Consider the following 17,636-nt stretch of genomic DNA (forward strand, 5'->3'; position numbering starts at 1 on the left):
CCTCAGGCAACAGCTGCCATATACCTGTCACCCACCCCGCATAGTCCCTGAGCAGTCAGGAGCCCAGCTTCATGGAAACAGGGTGTTTTAGTCGCCATGCCTGTTTAGTCATTAGCCTTCTTCCCTCTAAAGACTTCCAGCAAGGATACCAATTAGTGCAAATGGCTTGTAATTAGCAGTGATGATTTTTATAATGTGGATACCTTCTGAGTATGAACAGGAATGAGCCACCAACTCATTTCACATGGTCCATAGGCAACCATCAGGAGGTAAAGATTTGCAGTTAATAAAGGCCCATGTGAGAACAAAACCAGTGACTCAGAGGAGTGATGTATTGTCTTGTAATACTGGTCCCCAGTGCTAGCACCTCTAATCTAACTGGATCATTGTTAATCCTTTGTTTTACTGCGAATGTGAAAAGCACTTACTTCACATTTAATTTCCTCAGAGATGCATATTGTGTGTAATAAGTGTGCTGCCTTCTGACATGGTACCTTCTCCATTACATGGAGGGGAATTCACTCTCCCTGTGTGCCTCCTGCTTTCACCTGTCCTGCTCCACTCACGTCTCCCCCTGCCAGCACGCTGCCTGTGTCTACTGCCTTCACTTTCACACTGCTAATCCTCCACTTGACTCACTTCAGCACTGCTCTCTCAGCTCTTCTGGCAGCAGATGTGGAAAGGCTACTAACAAGTAAGTTCAAGTATCTTCCTTCTGTTCTCAGCTCCATTTAATGTGGTAAGGCTCTAATTTTTCTGCGATTTTGAGCTTCTCCACTTGACTTGTTCCCTTCTTGATTCCTGTTGCTGTCTTTTCTCTGGTCACAACACTTTCTTCCCTCAGTATTTCACCCCTGGTGCCCGCTTTTATCACCAGTGCAGCATGCTGGCTGTCTTCTCTGTCACCTCCCGTCCCCTCAGAGTGCCATCTCTAGCAGCTTTCTCTGACACAAACTCATGAGATGACACTTGAGCTTGCTCCCCTGCTCCAAACACACAAGCTCACACTTAATCCTTCTTCTTCCCTTTTACTGACTGATAATGGATCAATTCCTTTATGGCTTTTATTCACTATTATTTTCTCCTCCAAAGACCACTCTTTTCTTCCCCTCCCCAACCCCCCTATGACCCCCATCCATGTAGCAAAGGTGGCTGAAAGTGGGCCTCCCCCCCCCCCCGGGCCTGCTGCAAGGCCTCCCCTGGGCCTGCCCCAGGCCTTCCCTGGGCCTGAGGCTGCTGCGAGACCTGTTCCAGAGCTGTCCCTGGCTCCTCCGGGCCTGCTGTGAGGCCTGCCTCGGGCCTGCCCACCGCAGCCCTACCAAGCACCTCATCTGGCTGTCTCCTTCCTCCCTGCCTCCACTTTCTTCAAAACATATTTACTCAGGGGGAGGGTTCAAAATGGGTGACTCTGCCTCTCAGGATCTCCCCTCCACCAGCTGCCCCAGCCAGCCCTCGCCCATGTTTCCTTCCCAGGGCTCCCTCCCCTGACTCATGGCTCTCCAGCACCTTCCCTTCCTCCTGGTGTTATAAGCTCCCTCACTTTTTCCAGAGCCCCTCCGTAAACCCGCATGTTCCCACATACCCTCTTGTGCCATGACTCACCCTCCCAAGCCAACCTTCTAATTATTTATAATTAACAATAACAAGAAGGAACTGACATGATGTGGAGATGATCAGATGTCAGGATGAGAAGCTCAGTGTAAATGCTTAGAGAGACAGAAACAGTATCATATACTACTGAATAATCCTATAATCACTCTGTGTACATTCTCCTTTCTATAACCCCTGCCTGACACTATCACGCCCTGCGTCCTGTTACGAGATATCTAAGCTCGATTGTAAGCAGGGACCATCCACTTTCATTTCCATAGGTGCTCACTGCTCAGCACTAACAGAGGTTGGGGCATCTGAAAATCAGGCCAGCTTTTTTCATTTTCTATGTAAAACATCATACACAACTGTTGCAACCTGTGCTAATATATAATAAAAGGCATGTAAATTAGCATGAGCTTGTCTCAGCTGCCTTGGATTCCCTGTACTAAAAAGTCCAGCCTTTCCTGTTCTATCTACTTACTGTACCTCTCATGCATTTTTTACTGCAGCTATCCATGACTTAATGTGATGGCAGGCATGAAAAGCTGGCCTTGATGATGATAAGCAAATTGCTTTTTTCCCCTTAGAAGATTAAACTTGCTTTGATGGCATAACCTTGCTTCCTTTCTTCCGCTCTCATTGACTATCCTCCTCTGCCACAGCCTACTTTATAACGCACTGTACTTCCCCCTTCTCCTCCCACCAGAACCAGTAGGCTTCATCCACTGGAGCCAGAATCCCACTACAAAAGCCCTGCCTCTTTCTCTCCTCCAGTGAATGCCAGTCCAAACCCATAAACCTCCTTCAAAGGTTTCAACGTCTTTATTTATAATAAATAAGGAAAAAAGCCTTACCACCATAAGTTATAAATTACAGAGGCTACTTTTAAGAGCAGAAAATTTCATATGTGTAGAATTTTTGTGATTTCTCAGAGTTTACCTATTAATTTGATTCCAATGCTTGTGTCTGTGAAATCAGTGTTTGAAACATGAGTGGGAGCAGGTGAGGTCTTCCTGAGTCTGCAGTAAGATTGAAAAGGTGACCTCAAAGCTTCTTTTATTCATCTTGTTAACAGTGTTGATGTGGTGGTCATTTGATGTGAAATACTGTGAACTGAGTCCTTCAGAAGAATGGTCCACAGGAATGATGTCCAAGATGACCAGGTTCTAAATGGGTTATTTGAATTACTATAGCACTTTGGAGTCATTTTTGTCTAGGAAGACCTAGTTGTGTGATAGGTTATCAGCCCCAAAGATCTTAAATCCAGGTACATAATTTAAATGAGCTGGTGTTTATTCGCCAGGGTGGGATCTTGAGAAAGAAGAACAGAAAATCAGAGGGAGGGTAGAAATTAGATCTGCAGGAAGGGAAAGGTGATTAGCTGAGACCTCTAGTAATAATAGTAGTAAAACACTAAATATGCTATGGAGCAAGTATCTGACTTTTTTTTTTTTAAGAAAGTGATTGAATTAAAAAGAATTTCAATCTGAACTATTTATCCATTCAATATCCACAGTCAGAATATGAGTACTTCTCTGGACTAAGTCTAACAGGTCAGTAGAGAGATCGGGATTGTTCTTTGGTGGGAAGGCTACAGAGGTTGTGCTGAAGTCATTGGGAAGGGTTTCTGAGGAGAAACGGAGCATCGTGCATGTTTCGGGCTCTGGGCTGACTACTGGTTCCCTCCACTTTCTTTTGTCTACCTCTGCCTAAGATTCTCAGTGTATGGAGAGAGACCCACCACCACTCGCTCACGGAGCACACTTGTTCCACCCTCTCCTTTATCTGACTTTTTAAACTATCAATGGAAAATAAGCAGTCATTTTCATGATCATTCAAGATAAGTAAGGGAGGCAGAGCATGGAGTAATCTTCATTTCTGGCCTGCCACAAAAGAAAACAGCACTACGTTCTGGCAAAGTGCTGGGGAGTTCATTCAGTTCTTCCACTCAGAATCCTTCATGAAGGCAGCTGTAATTAAAAAAGCTTATTGCTTTTTAACCTCTGAAGAAAAAGTGTTTAGTAACTCCTTACCTGGGCCAGTTTGGTACCAATAATGACTCTGTGTAAGGTACTGTCAATTTCTTTAACTCTTTTATGTTCCCATCATGACAGTTTAAGGTGTTTCTTCAAATAATATGTAGGAAAGAACAGTTAATGGTCAATCAAGATAATACCTTACTCCTGTTCAGATCACATCTACATGATATGGACAATGTAAAATGGTTTTTTCCCCATGATTTCATGGTAGAGAAAAAAAAACAGCAACGGTTTCAAACTTAACCTAATTCTATGTCAGTATGACAGAATCTTTCAAATCAATTTTGTTTCCATACTGAAGCGAATTTACACGGATAAATCCCAGAGGCTAAACCTTTACATTCTATTATATGAATTTCCAAACACTGATGAACCATGATATTTGTTTCCAATACTGTATATTTAAATGGAGTTTAACCTCTTAATTTGTGTGTATTGGTCTAACATTGTGGCAACTCAAAGACATGTCTGCCACTATTGATGTTAATAAGGCATAAAGAGTATAAAAACAGACCAAAAGAAAAAAGCTATGGTCTATTCCGTGCATGATTCTCGTTGATTCCTTAGGTATGCATCTAGTTGGGGGTTCATAATTACCTATAAGAACCTATAATTTTTTTTGTAAATTCACATTTACATTTAGAATCCAACTAATCAGGCAGGAAATACGAGTTAATGATGGGCAGCTGAAGGATCATTCTTCAATCTGACTATTTTCAGAAGTAAGAAATAGCTTTAAAGTGACTGAATCTTTTTCTAGTTTCCTAAGCAACCTGGGCAATGTCAGAAAGTTTGTTCGATGTTGCAGAGTAGCATATAACCAAAACTCTCAGATTTTTTTTTCTCATATGCAGTATATGAAGTGATTTAATGAAATGGAATAATTTCAGAACACCTTAAATGTATTACAGAATGCCCTAGAACACTTGAGTGACTAGTGGCATCACTGGGTAATGCATTATGTTAACATTGAAGCATGACCTATTTGAATCGTTTCCTTGACTTGTTTGCTACTGGCAGGTTAGTGCACTGGGCTGTACAAGTATGTATGTATATTTGCAAAAATATATTTTAAGATTTGATAAAGATGTTTTGGTAAAAGTACATGAGATTTTTTTTTCTTGGCAATATTATTTCCTGTGTCCACCACTCATACCTGAGAAACCTACATGCCAACTTTCACCTAATCCTTTAATCCCCACATTTTCATTCAAGTACATATGCTCCTAAGCTAAACTCCTGTGCTGTGTTTGTTCTTGTTTTCAATAGAAAAGATTGGGATCACTGCCTGACAAGCATAAAATCCAGACCATATACCTTTCTTTCAAGAGAAGGCAAGACATTTGTTATATAGAGGAGCGACAAGTATTTTCTAATATTAATCTTCCCATATGCAGAATTACAACAGGGATGTTACGTGATTGGGTAAAGGAGGTCAATTAATGCACTACAGTGTCTTATTTAAGACAGGATCCACCCTGGGAAAGAATTTCAGAACCTTTGTTCCAGATGCAAGTTCTTATATTACAAATTTTAAAGCAGCTTTCCCTTCTTGGGCTGAGGGACTAGGGCAAAGGTAGTGTTCTTTGAGATGGGTATTTCTCCTTAACCTGATCTAAACACCTCTTATTTTGCAATATGAAAATAAAAAGTGAGGTAAGGACACAGAGCACTAACCAGAAAGATACAGAAGGATTTAGAAAGCACCAAGCATCCTGGTACCACACATACACATTGCATACAAATAACTGATTCATTAACTGTATTTGAGTGAGGTGCATCACAACTGTCCACAACCAACTAGCATCTTACAATAGCATTTGGGGCCTTTACATCCACTTTTAAACATCCTACACTAGAAGTCAGTTTCTTTGCTTACACCAGCCTGAATTTCAGCCATAGAAAGATGATTTTGATACTCAATTATAGCAGCTGAAGTAAAGGTTCTTACTTTCTCCAGCACATAAACAGTCAAAGAAAGAACTGTTTTTCCATTTGAAGAAGTATAGTACTATAGCTGAAGAAATTTTTGTGTTTCAAATGCATACAAACTGTATGCTTCCTGGTGTCATAAACAAAAAGTGAGATCTTACTTTGTAAGGGAAAAGGGCTCAACAGTGGCTGTATGTGTGCAGCAGAATTAAGTCATGGCCTCCCAGGAATAAAATCAATCATTATCCCTTGAAGAAGGTAGACAGCTGGGAAGCTGAATTCTGCTCACTATAGCAAGTATATATTTAACTTCACTGAACTGCCTAGAGTTACATTAATGAATCCATCTGAATAACTCAATTAGGTCTTCCTGTCTAGACTTAACAAGTAAATAAATATTACCTAATACATGGTATTCAGTACAAGGAAAACAATCACACTTATACACACTTGCTGCAAGATGAAGCAAGCCAGTGATACCTCCTCTACTCGCTATTTTGGGTTGACATCTGTACTTTGTTTAGTCTGCACTTTATTACATTGACCGCCTGCTCCTTGCATTCAGCTACTTGATTGAAACACTGATGGCAATTGAGGTCTGTCTTTTGGAACAGACCTCATTCAGTTATATGAAGATTAATCCAAATAAGCGATTCAACTACTGCTTGCTACTACCTCAGAACAGTTGCTTGAAGACTGCTACATGTTTATATAGGTCCAGGTGCTCCGTAATATTTACAGAGAAATAAGCCCAGCCCACAAGTAGACATTCCCCCCTACACTGAGTCATGAGTCCTCAATAATCCCATCCATATGCATGGTTTAACTGACAAATGGCATTGCCTTCAGTTTAGGAAAGCAATTGCTCTAGTAAGTGTACACTTATTAGCAGTGGGATTGCGCTGAGCAGCAGGCCATCCGTATGCTGTTCTCAGCTGTTTTGAGCTACTTTACAGAGAACTTATGGCATACCATAAATGGTATTTGGTCTTAATAATACTCATGGTTGTCTAATGTTATCAACTCGGTAGAGTAAACCTAAAGTTGATACTAAGTCAGCCTTTAGTCTTCTCACCATTTTGATTTTACTTTACTGGGGTTACCATTTAACCAAGGACAGAAAGACACACAAAATAAAGCACAATAGAGGGGCAGTGATAGGTATGGACAATTCATTCTACCATTGAGGTGTCAGGATACTTTAGTCCCTTGGTGAATAAGAGTAATGCTTCCACAGCAAGTAAGAGGAGGAAGCTTATACAGCTCATTATCACACCTACTGTCCACTGAGTATCATCCAGAAATAAGGAGTTCTTTTCAGTCAGTGTAAAATATCAGTATCAATTTTGGGATGTAGTATCTTGAAAAGATCCGTACTTTTGGTTTTATCCCCTAGGACAATAACCGAGTGTCAAGGCCTACATCACTACTCTGCAAGCTCCATCAGCAGCTGCTTTAGGGTTGCTACTATAATTAGCAGCAGCATATTGGCGCTTGTGACTACGAGTGTGCATCGACATGGACAAACTCCTCAGTGTTAGAGCCTGTCATTCATATCCTGACCATTCATATCGTAGTTGTAGCAGACTTTTTTAAAATGGCATAAGGAAAGCAGACCTGCAACATTTTTGGTAATGCAAAGCAAAGCATGTTAAGTTGTATTGTAAAAAGAGTGGAGAATGATGCTTCAGATTTCTATTCTCTTTATTGCCATTTATATTTAAAATGCCAAGGTCCAAAAAAATTGTTGTGTAATAAATACTTCACTTTAGGCTGTAATAAATAAAAAAAAAAAATTATTAACAAGGAATGCACTTTGCCAGCCACAAGTGTGGGTATTTTTGAAAAATAAGGGAGGGGGGGGAAGAAAAAAAAAAAAAAAAAAGAGTATGGCCATAGTTCACAGTTAAGCAGCCAGAAGCTGCTTATTACAGCTATTCCACAGCAATGGAGCTCTCCCTTCCCTCCCTTTCCAGATGCGTATTCACAGTTTAACTCCATCAGAAATGCTCTCTTACAGAGCAAGCAGTCACACTCTGCTTAGAGTTCAAGTCAAAAATATCTTTAACACACACATGAATCAAGGAAAACTATGGTCCGAAGAACTCCTTGTCACACCATTTTAGTCCAACAGCAGGTTTAGGCTTCTGTCTAATAGATGTGTGCCCAGCACACTAGGACAGTCAAGTTTTCGTACCACCACACATCCATCACCAACATACTAGTTGCTCCACCATCTCCACTGTAGATTTCACAGTGAACAAGAGGATCCGTTTGGTTTAACGGAGTCAGTCCCTTCAGTTACATCGCTGCAGCAGCATGTTCAGAGCATATTCCATTCTGTGTTTTAGTTCCAATGAACATCCAGAAACCAGAAGAGTTGTCATACGAAACGTTGTGGATATCCTCTCTTCATTGATGTAGGTAAGGAGATATTCCTCGCTCTGATTGCAAATGATGATTTTCGTGTGATCGTGATAGAAGTTCACCTGTAAAAGAGAAGCCAGTTCCTGTTTGTATACTTTCTCCTCTCAGTTTCTGGCACTTATCTAGTTTTATTGCAATAAAGTATTTCAGAAATATTTTCTCCAATGATGCTACCAAACTTACTTGAAATGTGCCATCATTGAATAGCATCATTAATGCTTTATCAGATTTAAGCCACTGTAAGAGGTAAAGCCTGGGCCTGCGTACATCTGTTAGGCTGGGCAAATCTCCTCCCTAGGAAAGGGAGCAGACACTATGTTAAGCATTCAGTTCACATTTAGTGCATTTTTACGGCTCAAGATCCAGAAGCTGCTGAACTTACATCCATGAGGTTCTCTTCCATGTAGTGAGAGAAATACTTCAGTACAGTTACTTGGCTAATGAACTGTTCAGGAGCCTCTGTGGCTGAGAAGACAGAGCATTGGCCTAGCTCAGCATAGTAGTGGACTGTCCTGTAAGAGGAAAAATAAAGTAAGGAGGTTAGAGATGAGATAAAAGCATTTCATGTTTAAACCGCCTTAGTGAGTTGTCAGTTTTGTAATCATCCTTACTTTTTGTCTGGCAAAAGGCTCATATGCGCCCCATTGTTGAAAAGGACACCAACAGTGTGATCTGACAGCTGGTACCCAAAGCCGTACTTGTTAGAATAGTCCACCCATTTTGTAACCCACTGGAAGGATGCTGTCAGCTGTTCTTTGGGAATGCTGTCTGCTTCTGGCATGTTCTCCAGACATCCTCGCAATACCCTTGCAACTGTATCGGCAACACTTCCCATGGTACTGTCTTCCAGGCCTGAAAGAGAAGGACTATTAGACTGACAACAGCACACAGAGAGCAGGCTCTAATTCTAAACCTTGCAGTTATCTAGACTGTAATTTTAAGAAGTTTAGCCTTTATGGCTTTCCAGTTTTAATTCTTCCAAAATATCGGCTGTAAAATTTAGAGCATCAAAAATAGCGGGTGGGGAGGAAAGCAACTGTTCGTTTCAAGCTTCTAAGTCCAAGACATGAAGAAAGTAAAGGTGAGACTTAAAATTAGAGATTACATTTTGCTGCACTTACATTCACTGCTGCTGCTGCAGCTTCCCAATGTTCCTCTGACTATCATCCGAATAGAGTCTCCAATCTGCTTAGTTTCTGGTAACGCTCCCGGCTTCGCTACTGTTGTGATAAGAGGCTGGATCTCCTGCAAGAGATGTCAGACAGGTAAACATCAAACATAACACAAGCCAAGACTTATACACGTTTTGCATGGCTCTCCTGTCTCTAAACAAATGATAAATTCTAGGGAAACTAGTATTAAATGTTTCCAGCAAGTACAAAGAGCTGCTGTTAGACTAAGCTTGAAGAAGCATGCCAGGTCTTCCCATTCTTTAGATCTTCAATTTGCATCTTACACGCTATTAATCAGTCTTGCTAGGGCAGGAGAGCAGAAGACAACAGCTGTGTGCAGGTCTGAACACCAAATGGTAAGGGTTAGTTCTCACCAATTTATTCTTTAAGAAGTCCTAGTTAATCATGAACTGAAGCCCTGTATTTGGAATATTGGGAAAGAACACCTGGCAGACAAGTTACCACACAGACGACAATGGAGTCTAGGCAGATACTGTAATTACTCAAAAGCCAAAATTGATAGTCTCCCTACAAAAGGTACCATACCTTGGTGAAGCTTGGTTAAGCCCTCTTAAAGCAACTCTGCTAATCATTTAAGCTTGATTATGCTGTGTCCAGCCCCGGCTCTGATATCCAAGTCAAATATAATTTAATTATAGCTACTCTGCCCAAGTGTTGAATTGAACTGCACTTGCATTTACCTCATCTGTTCTGTGTTTGTGGGGCTGCTGGGTTATCGATGTCTTCTTCAAATCATGCCTGAGCTTGTAGATTTCTTCGTCTTCTTTAGCTAGTCTGTCTGTAATACAGGAAAAATACTTAACGCTGCATCTGGAAGTGCTGTTCAATTACAGAAAGCCTAACAAGTTAGCTGCAGAAAGCGCATTGTCTCCCTCCAGTAGCTTCCTCTAAACCTGCCACAGTCTCCCAGAACAGCAGTGCCATTATACACAGATCACTAAGAGACTAAACATTAATAGACATTACAGACTAACAGATGGCCAATATATATTGTCAGTATGCCATAAGAAGTATTTACTTATGTAAGTTGGCATAAGTTGCAGGCTACCACCTATAGTTATTGATAAAGGGGTCAAAACTAACTCAGGGAAGCTCTGAGACAGAAATACAAGTGCTCCGTTGCTATCTCATAGCTGTACATTACTAGCATGACATTGATGGCAGAGACAAGTTTCAAGCGTAGCTACAATCCACTTACTATGTGTGTCGAAGCATCTGGCTTTATCCTTTTTACCACCAAAGAGAGCAGCAGCTGCTTTTTTGAAGAAGTTTTTAGCAGGACTTGACAAATGGAAATCAGGAACAGTATGACAACAGCTAGCAGAAAGTCTATCGGGTGTAAACCCCTGTGGAAATGAGATTCAAAAAATAATTTTTAGACCACAGAGTGCATTTTTAGGGTGGGTATTTTTTCAGCCAGCACACTAGACAGCACAAACCTGTAAGAAAAATTCATGCCGAATTATTTCATCTAAACTGGGCCGATCTTCAGGATTTTTTGACAACATGCTAGCTATTAAGTGTTTTGCAGGTGCCAAGAGAGATGAAGGCAGGCTGTATCTTGCTTCCCTTATACATCTGTACGTTTCTTTAAGATTTGTAGTCTCAAACGGGGGTCTTCCCAACAGCATTGTATACCTGTTTAAAAGCAAAGGAAACCGATTTTATTTATTTTTACACACCCATAATACTTATCTACAACTACTGAAAAGGCTTTGTCTGTCTCCTAACACGAAGGAGAATTTCTGCACGTGGGCTATACATGTATAAAGGGCTGCAAACTGATGCGGTACTGCATCCCCTTTGAAGTCTTAGAAGCCTAAGTCAGTGATAGAAGTATTTCATTTCAAAGGCAGTGAAGTACTTACATTACACAGCCTAAGGCCCAGATGTCAGATTCACAGCCATGCCCTTGTTTGTTGAGGACTTCTGGAGAGAGGTAATTTGGTGTGCCACATATTGTTCTGCAAATCAAAGAGGCCACAGAGCTGGTTACTATTTCAGATAGAAAGAGGAGAGAAGCTATTTTTCATAGGGCAGGTTTTCCTCTCAAGTTCAGACAAGAACTTAAGAGACTCCTAAAGAGGACCTGTATGAATGTTAATAGTGTAGAGGTGTTTCATGGTGTCTTCATGATACAGGAACAGCAGACTCATATCTGCACCATTCGTTCAGTTAGGTACCCTGCCTCTGGCATTTGCCATTATTCAAATGGTCAGAGGAAAGCAGAAGTCAAAGCATGGCAGCCTGTTTTCTAGAAGGGGAAATCTTGATCCCAGAAGCAATTAGCTTTTGCTATGGAACAGGATTTCTCACTTCTAAATGAATTTGGTTTCATTTACTACTAGACTTCACTTTTTTTTTTTAATGCTCCTACCTCCTCCTGTGCTCCAGTGGTTCCAGCCTAGCTGCCAAGCCAAAGTCACCCAGTTTCAGTTCCATGTTCTCATTAATAAAGAAGTTACCTAGCAGACACAGAAATTCCAGTTAGTCCTTTTCTTGCAAGGTAGGAATGCATTTGCCACAGGTGCTGAGTCATACTTTGTTCAAAGCCAGAAGCTAGCCAAGATTTTTTTTTTTTTTTTAAGTAGGAATGCTTAATGTCATCCCTTAAGCACTCCAAGCTTCCACCGTAAAGACAGACTGAGCTGATTCTATTAATTATGCTATCACCATACAAGTGTAAAGCAGTACAATGCTGACAGGGCTGGAAGAGTGTGTTTTGAAGTCGGTGAGGTGCAGAACTTACCTAGTTTAAGATCCCTGTGCAAGATTTCCTGTTCATGAAGATACTTTAGCCCTGACACAATTTGCCTGAGGTAGTATCGTACTTCTGGTTCTGTCAATACCTTCCTCGCTTTTAAGATGTGAGCCATTGACTGCAGAGGGAAAACAAAGACAGAAATGTCACTGAACATTCATGTACAAGATTCACCTTAAACAGAAGTAAATCAATGCATGGAGAAATGACTAAAAAAGGCACAAAAAATACCTTTTACACATCCCACATTTAAATTAGTTGCAGATTCCAGGTAATTAAATACTGGATTTCTCCCAGTTGATGCTCACCCTTCTACTGCAGTACTCCAGAAGAATGTAAATATTCTCTCTGTCTTCGAAGTAGTGGTAAAACTGCACAACATGTCTATGATTAAGCATTCGGTGCAGCTCAATCTCTTTATCAATCTGAAGAGACAAGAAGGGGGAAAAAAGTGTTGTTGGCCTTGCATCCACAAGGTTGAGCAGACAGCTCTATCAGAACCATTTGAGGAGAAGGGCTGGGCAATCCAGCACACAAAGAGAGTTTGAGGAGGAAAAAAAGTCATTCATACACACACCTTTTCCCTTTGATGAGGTTTTGCTACTCTGCTGTGAGGAATAATTTTTGCAGCATAAACTTTATTTGTTGTCAAATCTGTCATCTCATAACACTTGGCGAATCCACCCTAGAGAGACACACGAGAAAAAGGCAATTATAGCAGGTACGAAAGAAGTCCCACACTTAGTCATTCACCAGCTCACGTATTAGTCAAGGAGCAGAACTTCCTTTGCACAGGACAATTTGGTAGAAGGCCAGTCTTAGGTTCATCGCCTATCTGAAGGTTGGCGTTGCAGATCCCCCCAGCCCCGCATGCAACATCAAAGTCATTTTTGTAGGCTTGCCCGAGCTGAAGGCACGATTCCGCTTGTATTTAGGGGCAGAGATGAAGCGGGCATAGGAAGGGTGCTCGGACCCACTGCGTCCGGACCGGGGCAACGCAAGGGCAAATCGGACTCCGGGCAGGTTGGGGGGCGGCAGTGCGGCGCGCTCCAGCATCCCCCGGAGGAAAGCAGCCCCGCAGAGGCAGCGCCCGCCGCCCGGACCGGCGTTCCGCACCGCGCTCCGCCGAGGAGGGCGGCCGCGCCGAGGCACACCGGCCGCCGCCCCGGGAAGGCACGGGGCCCGCCGCGGCCTTTACCTTTCCGAGCACCTTGCCGCGGCAGTAGCGCTTCCCCGTCGTGGGGTCGGTTATAATCCGGGAGACCTCGGCGGCGGGGTGAGCGTGCTGGTGCTGGTGCAGCTGCTCCTCCGCCTTCTTCCTCCGCGACTCGCCGCCGGCCGCTCTGCCCAGCGCCGCCTCGCAGCCCTTGGCGCCGCCGCCGCCGCCCGGCGGGTAGGCGATGGTCCGCAGCAGCTCCATCACCGCGCCTCGCCGGCTCCGTCCGTCCGTCCGTCCTGCTCGCTCGCCCTGCCCTGCCCTGCCCTGCCTTGCCCTCCTTTGCCTTGCCTTGCTTTGCCTTGCCCTCCTTTGCCTTGCCTTCCCCTCCCGCCCCGCTCCCGACGCGCTCCCGACGCCCAGCAGCGCCCCAGCTGGTCCCTTATATTGCGGGCGGCGGCTCCGCCCCGGCGCTGCGGGACGGCCCCCGCCGAGGCCCCGCTCCGCCCGCCGGCTTGGCCCGGCCCCGGGGCGGCCTGAGGGGAGCTGGGCAGAAGCGGGCCGCCCGGCCGTGCGGCGGGAGGGGAGCGGCTTCGCGGGACAGGGGGTAAACCCCGCTCGAGTCCCGGGGCAGCCGGGCCGGGCGCCTTTGGGGGTCGCCCTTCGACGCGCTCCAGCTGCGGTGGCTGCTCTGCCCACCGCCGCCCCCCGGGGTGGGAACTGCGCAAGGGGAACCTCAGCACAAGGTGTATTTTCCTGGCTTGACTATCGCTGCTTGTGGGGCAGCAGGAGTTTCTGGTAGACGATCAGTGCTGTGGCGTGTATGAGCAGCCCCCTAACAAGTGTCTGTTGCTGCACATGAGGAAGGGAAGGAGTTTTTCCCACCTATGCTTAAGCAGCTCCACCACAGCAGAGAGCCAGGGCCTGTTTTTTATCTCAGCACGAAGCTGAGGCCCATGGACTTGCTCAGACAGTGCAAGTCATCAGGGTGCATGCCCAGGGCCAAGGAGCTACTCTGTCCCTCCTTTTGCATGGAGAACCCATGCCTACTGACACCCCCCCAGAGCTGTCTGACAACAGTCGGCTCTAAAATCTTTTCACAAGCAGAAATATTTCCTCAAACATCCCAAATGCACATAATTTTGAAGACCCCTGAAGACAATTGTAATCCAGGACCTCTGATCTAGATGTTTGAGTACAGATGATTGTTGAAGACTGAAGTGTGTGTATGGGAGAAAAGTTTTGAAATGTGAAATAGTTTTGCATTTCTCCCATTCTGAAGACACAAAAATGCTGAAGTTCATTACTTCCTTGGTTTGTTACACATTTCTGAAGTAGTACTTGCTTGTTGGCACACACTAAGAATTCTTCTACCTGCTTTCATTGCTGGTAAAAATCAAACTCTAGTTGATTTAACACAAATGACTCTCAGAGCATGTAACTGTATAAATTATTTCAGTGTCAGTCTCTGAACATCCCTCATTTCAGATATTAAAACAACAGCAAAATATACTTATTTTACAGTGTCAACATCAGGATGCATGCTTTATCAGACACACAGACACACACACACCCCCCGCCCAAAAGAGCAAAAGTGCAGAACAACAGTATTTAAGTTTCCCTACATAGGTATTGCATTATGAAGGTAGCAGTGCTCAAGTGTCAAATACATTGGATATATACTCTACTTCTACCCATCCACAGTTTTTTACTGGACATGCACTCCTGCATGCAGGTGTCTTACTTCTTACCTCACTCTGCAAAATCTAGTCAAGTCATGTTAGTATTACTAGTGATTAACCACAGGGATAGAGGTAAAAACAAGAGGAGGGAAAAATTGGGATACATAGACCATACTCAGTCCTGTGCCCACTCACCCCCTAGCCTTACAAGCATTGGCTTCCCAGGCAAATACTGTTTCCCTCACGCAATTTAACTTTCTCCAAATTAGTATCGGTTATTGCAAAATAAGTTACTTAATGTAAATGTGATTTCTTGATGCTTTGTTTTCTGTCAGCAAGTTGCTTTGATCTGCTGTGCTGAAAGAGGCATGGGGAAAGGGGAAAGTCGGCAGGATAGACGTACACGTTTTCCCTCCACTGGGAAGAAGTGGTACTACACATCGTAAAAAGCAAATTTAAGAAAAACAGGCTTTCTCTGGTAAAGGTTTAGGGGAGATTGTTAAGCTTGACTTTAAGAGGACACAAGCACATGGTTAAAGCTGAATATACCAAGTGTTCTGCTAAGCAAGACTAGGGCTATTTATTCTCACATACTTTGCTGAAGCAAAGTCTTTAAGCTGTGTTCCCTCTGAGTTACAAAAGGCCATGAGGCTGCCGGGCTGCCCCGTGCAGCCTGTTCAGTTACTCTAAGATTGCTTCTCCCACTTTGGCACATTTACCTAACACTTATCTCAAGGTGCCAAGTCTACCATGCTATTCATTGCGAGGTTTTACAAAGGAAAAGCTGTTGCAAGAATAAAAACTTTTGACAGCATTCTTAACCCTGATGATGAATTGTGTTTCTGCCTCTGGATTTGCTCCTTCATCTTTCCTCTTCTCCAGTCTTTCCACTGTCTTGCAAGTTCTGCCCTGCCTTCTAAGTCCAAATACGCACAGCTCATTAGGTAACTTTAGCTATAGATACTAAGTTCAATACTTAAGTGCTCCAGAGGCCTCTAAAAGCTTATGTGCTGGCACTTACATTTCTTACACTTAAATTACTTACATTTCTTAGCTTCTGTGGAGAGCTACTGGATATTTTGCGATTAATGTATTTCACTTTTTCTTTCTAAAGTGTTCTCTTGGATAAAATAACATTAATGCAAAGGCATGAAAGTGACCCTTTCGTATCTTGCAAGAGGAAAGCCATCCTAGTCAACGCTCTGTATTCTCCCACTTTTTCTTCCAAGTTACATCAGCAATGCTTGAGTGTACCTGCAGCCTGCACAAGAAGCTCATTTGCAAGCTAGCTAAGATAGCAGCAGCTCTGTAGCCAGATCAGTATGCAGCACTGCAGTTACGCTGCCAAGAAACAGGGTAAACGTATCCCAAACTCAGGCTTCAGACATGCCTTCTGTCTCTGGCTCCAGAAAAAAGTAATCCCTTATCCCTACAGCTTCATTTTGACACAAGTGTATAGCTTTTTCATAAAAGCCTGATTATCGAGGGTCTGGGAAGCCTGGGTGTGCATAAATCCCTGGGTCAGATGAGGAATGGGAATTTGACCGAGTCGTAACTGGCCTAATTACAGGCTTGTGGGAAGAAGGTCTTGGCAGGAACCACTCGTTCTTACACTAGCATTGGGAAAAAGAGGTGTTTGAAGACTTAAATTTCCAGAAAGAAGTGCATTAAATCCTGGATGTTCAACTCCCTGCATATTACAGAACCTTGGCACTGTGTTCATGGCCATGAATTTGCCAGGGCAACCAAGTCCTTACGTGAAATCAGTATCAACGCCATCTACCTGGCCTCCAGACTGTCTCACAACTGAACTTCCTTCCTACAGTGCCACTAATATGTTTTTCCATCACCAGTGTGCCAATCTAAGCCAATTCACTATGCTCCTCCAGTCACACACACCAGTAGCCCTGCAGTCCATACCAGGGTCAGGTGGCAGCCCATGCTAGTTTGGCAGGCAGAGCTGGCCTTTTACCCTGCTGGCCTCATCACTTGCTTTCTGCTATCAAAACGCCTGCTCTCCTGCCTCAGGTTAGCTGTCGGCAGGAACGTGTGTTCCACTTAGCCGGTCATGGAGTGCCCTCAGCTGCTGAAATGAAGTTATGACAGTTCGTCCAGAAAGAAGCATATTCTACTTAAAGATGGGACAAACTAATGAGCCCCACTAATAGCATCGTCACTGGAATACATACCAACATATACGGGTGATAAAAATTACACAGCTTATTTCTAGAACATCACCCTATAGAAACTGTGTTATTAAAATTGTGGCTTTTACACAAAGTGCTTCACGATCCTTTGCGACTTGTCAGAGGAGAGAGTAGTTGTCTGGAGAAACTATTGCTAATCTTACTGGGTTTTAGTGATTCACTAAGTCTCGTTTCTCCCCTTGACTTCTTCCCTAGCTCATCTGCCTCATTTCATTCTTCTAGTTTAACCTTTTCTACCCCACCAGCTCCACACCAGCCTTTTCCCACCACCCCGTATGGATCTGTACGTGCTCTGCTTTTGTGTTCCATGTTCTCCGGGGGCACCTGGTGGTCTGCTTCCGTTAAAGTACTCATTTCATAGCCTGTAGGGTACCTAGCATAGGCAGCCTCACCAAATAAAGTATAAAACACATAAAAGCTGAACTAGATACAGAACTAAACATTTGCTCTGATGCTGCCATGCAGTTTCAGTGTGCCACTTCCCTTGCAGGATTTTATTGTCACAGATCATCCTCACACACAGGCATGTTACCATTTGTCCTCCCTAATTCACTGCAGACCTAGTGCAAAGCACTTGTTTCTGCTATAATTCATGTATTTTCATTTCCTTTGTTTGAAGCTTGGCAAAGTTTCCAAAGACCTGAAT

At 43.4% G+C, this 17,636-nt stretch overlaps 1 protein-coding gene across 1 annotated transcript; it reads right to left on the minus strand.

Moving 5' to 3' along the window:
* Positions 1–7,250: 7,250 nt before the first annotated feature.
* Positions 7,251–13,432, minus strand: PLK2 (polo like kinase 2). Its single transcript, XM_076362466.1, has 14 exons — positions 13,144–13,432; positions 12,523–12,630; positions 12,254–12,370; positions 11,934–12,063; positions 11,562–11,649; positions 11,053–11,148; positions 10,624–10,822; positions 10,383–10,530; positions 9,865–9,962; positions 9,113–9,236; positions 8,603–8,843; positions 8,374–8,503; positions 8,175–8,285; positions 7,251–8,053 (listed from the first exon to the last, which is right to left on the minus strand). The coding sequence occupies exons 1-14, from the start codon at positions 13,363–13,365 to the stop codon at positions 7,862–7,864; spliced, it is 2,004 nt and encodes a 667-aa protein (XP_076218581.1). The 5' UTR covers positions 13,366–13,432; the 3' UTR covers positions 7,251–7,861.
* Between the last annotated feature and the right edge of the window lie 4,204 nt (positions 13,433–17,636).

Source organism: Aptenodytes patagonicus, chromosome Z (genome assembly GCF_965638725.1).
Source record: "Aptenodytes patagonicus chromosome Z, bAptPat1.pri.cur, whole genome shotgun sequence".
NCBI classification, from domain to species: domain Eukaryota; kingdom Metazoa; phylum Chordata; class Aves; order Sphenisciformes; family Spheniscidae; genus Aptenodytes; species Aptenodytes patagonicus.